Below are 2,518 nucleotides of genomic sequence, written 5' to 3' on the forward strand. Positions count from 1 at the left end.
CGACATCACATAATTTAATCATATATTTTTTAAACGTTTTTTAAAAGCTATCTATTTAACCAAACACAATAACAACCACACACATTAACACGTACAATTATCTCTCTTTACTTAGATTTTATTTGATAATATGATAATTTGGTTTAATGTTTTTATATTATCAAAATGAAAGATAACAAAAGATAAAAACACTAATTTTTTGGGTTTTAAATTTTTTTATTATTTGTTAAATCAATTTCTTTTTATTTTATTTAATATTTTAAACTATTCAAACGTGTTGAATACACTAAATAATGTTCTTCATATCTCCAACGTTGAAGTAAATCAATCAGAATTTAAACAATATGTATGATATATAAGTAAGGAGTAATATAGTTACAAATAAATAAATATATTAAACATATTTGGTTAATCTAAGATAATCAAATATTATGTTTTAAAGATATTATATAATCAATTATTATATTATAATATTATAATATTATATGTATTAAAAATATAACAATAATTATTATATGGTAATTAAGGTATTAACCTATCAATGTTTTAGAGATATATATTATCAAAATATTTGAGATACATTTGATAATATCTTGGAAGTAGTAAAGATAGATTAAGCGGTGAGTTATTCCTATAATAAGAAACTGAACCATGGCTAAACTAGACACTGTAAACTTTTGATATTCTAAACCATGGCTGATATGATCAGTAACTTTTCCGATGATATACTATTATACATTTTATCTTTTCTTCCAACCAAACAAGTGGTTGCAACCAGTGTTCTCTCTAAACGTTGGTACCTTCTATGGCGTTCAGTAACCTCTTTCGATTTCTGTATTGGTAATGAAAACCGCAAAGAGACCTACGATCAATTTTTCCACTCAGTGTTCTCTTTTTTGCGTTCGCGTGATAGAGACCAACCCCTCCTCAGATTTCGCCTCAATTATTTTTTCAACTCTTTTGATCCTACCATTCGTTATAGTTATAGCGCCATTCGTGATACTGAAAGCATCATCAAGACACGAATTGAGGATGCAGTGAGTGGAAGTGCAAGAATTCAACACCTCGACCTCAGTTTGGATCTTTACATTGTCATGCCCTCTGTGGTGTTTACCTTCAAAACTCTTGTATTTCTGAAATTGGCCAATATAACAGTGAAAAATATCCCCTTTGTTGATTTTCCCATGCTTAAAATCTTGCATTTGAATTGTGTGCTCTTCTCAAAAGGTCTAGATCTTTCACAGCTTCTCTCTGGGTGCCCTAATCTTGAGGACTTGGAAGTCAAACATATACTTATCCATGGTGAAAGAAAGTTCAGCAGATTGTACAACTTGATCAACATGGCTGCAAAGCTTTTTCCATTCGAAATTGTGAAGAATGTTAAAGTTTTGTCCTCGGATATGGTAATGCACGTGAGATTTGTTTGTTACTACTTTCTATTCTTAAGGAGAAAAAGGCATATTTCTGATGATATTGTTTTTGTATGTATCTCTTGCAGTTCCGTCAGCAAGAATGGATTTTTGACTTTCAGAATTTAGTTCAACTTAAATTGGATAACCTGTATATTAAGAATAATTGGGTTGAGTTGTTGGAAACGCTGAGGCATTGTCCCATGCTTCAAACTCTTGCAATTGGTTATATTGATAAGGTTTGATGATTTAATCCTTGGAAGTATATGAGTTTTCTCGTTATCTTTTCTTCAAATTTGTTATTAATATAGTTTTATGATTGTTGTTCACAGATAAGTTTTGGTTCATCTGCTGAAGGCCATGAAGAAGCAGTGTTGCCAGACCCACAATCTGTTCCTGCATGCATCTCATCACACCTTAAAACCTGTACTCTTGGATGTTACAGGGGTTCGATGGATGAGTTTCTATTTGCAAGATACATTATGCAGAATGCAAAATATTTAAGGACCATGAAAATCAATATTTACTCTTACAATGGGGAGAAACTAAATATGATAAGAGATTTATCCTCATGCATGAAGAGTTCAGATACTTGTAAACTATCATTTGATAATTACTATTGAATAATTAAGGTTTTTTTTTTTTTTTTTTTCCATTAGTATATATAGTAGATGTTGACATGTTTATCAAAAACTATGAAAGTTTGTAACACATTATCCTCTTGTCCAGAATTAATTGCTTATGAAAACTGAGGTTTAATCTTTGTAATTTGCACTAAGAATACCTAGGAAGCAGTTAAAGAGTCTGTGAGACCTAAAACAAATTTAAAAAAAATGAAATCTTTTATTTTATTTTTCAAATTTTTTTGATGCAAAATTATTTATTAAATTGTGATAATTAATTTTATTTAACATTTCTTTTTCACCTATATCTATGTTATTATTATCTTGTTCATTCAAACATCATCTACTTGTATCTTCTAGTTTATTTTTCTTATCTATTTTGATATGTTTATTCATAGCTCTTCTACGTGATACAATTAAAGCCTCAATTATTCTCTTCTATTGAGATTTTGAATAGTCTGATTCAAATTTTATATTTCACATATC

The 2,518-nt window shown here is 29.1% G+C and overlaps 1 protein-coding gene across 1 annotated transcript; it reads left to right on the forward strand.

Annotated features, from left to right (window-relative positions):
• Positions 1 to 692: 692 nt before the first annotated feature.
• LOC114180916 (F-box/FBD/LRR-repeat protein At4g26340-like) lies at positions 693 to 2,032 on the forward strand. The gene is made up of 3 exons (XM_028067210.1): positions 693 to 1,403; positions 1,499 to 1,648; positions 1,742 to 2,032. Exons 1-3 carry the CDS (start codon positions 693 to 695, stop codon positions 2,030 to 2,032), a joined length of 1,152 nt encoding a protein of 383 aa, XP_027923011.1.
• The last annotated feature ends 486 nt before the right edge of the window (positions 2,033 to 2,518 follow it).

This window comes from Vigna unguiculata, chromosome 4, assembly GCF_004118075.2.
Source record: "Vigna unguiculata cultivar IT97K-499-35 chromosome 4, ASM411807v1, whole genome shotgun sequence".
Taxonomy (NCBI): domain Eukaryota; kingdom Viridiplantae; phylum Streptophyta; class Magnoliopsida; order Fabales; family Fabaceae; genus Vigna; species Vigna unguiculata.

Bases quoted from the DNA above. Each gene is read 5' to 3' on its own strand.
- LOC114180916 (XM_028067210.1), top strand. From the start codon at position 693: ATGGCTGATATGATCAGTAACTTTTCCGATGATATACTATTATACATT. The intron at 1,404-1,498 runs GTAATGCACGTG...TATCTCTTGCAG, and splicing joins AAGTTTTGTCCTCGGATATG to TTCCGTCAGCAAGAATGGAT. The intron at 1,649-1,741 runs GTTTGATGATTT...TGTTGTTCACAG, and splicing joins CAATTGGTTATATTGATAAG to ATAAGTTTTGGTTCATCTGC.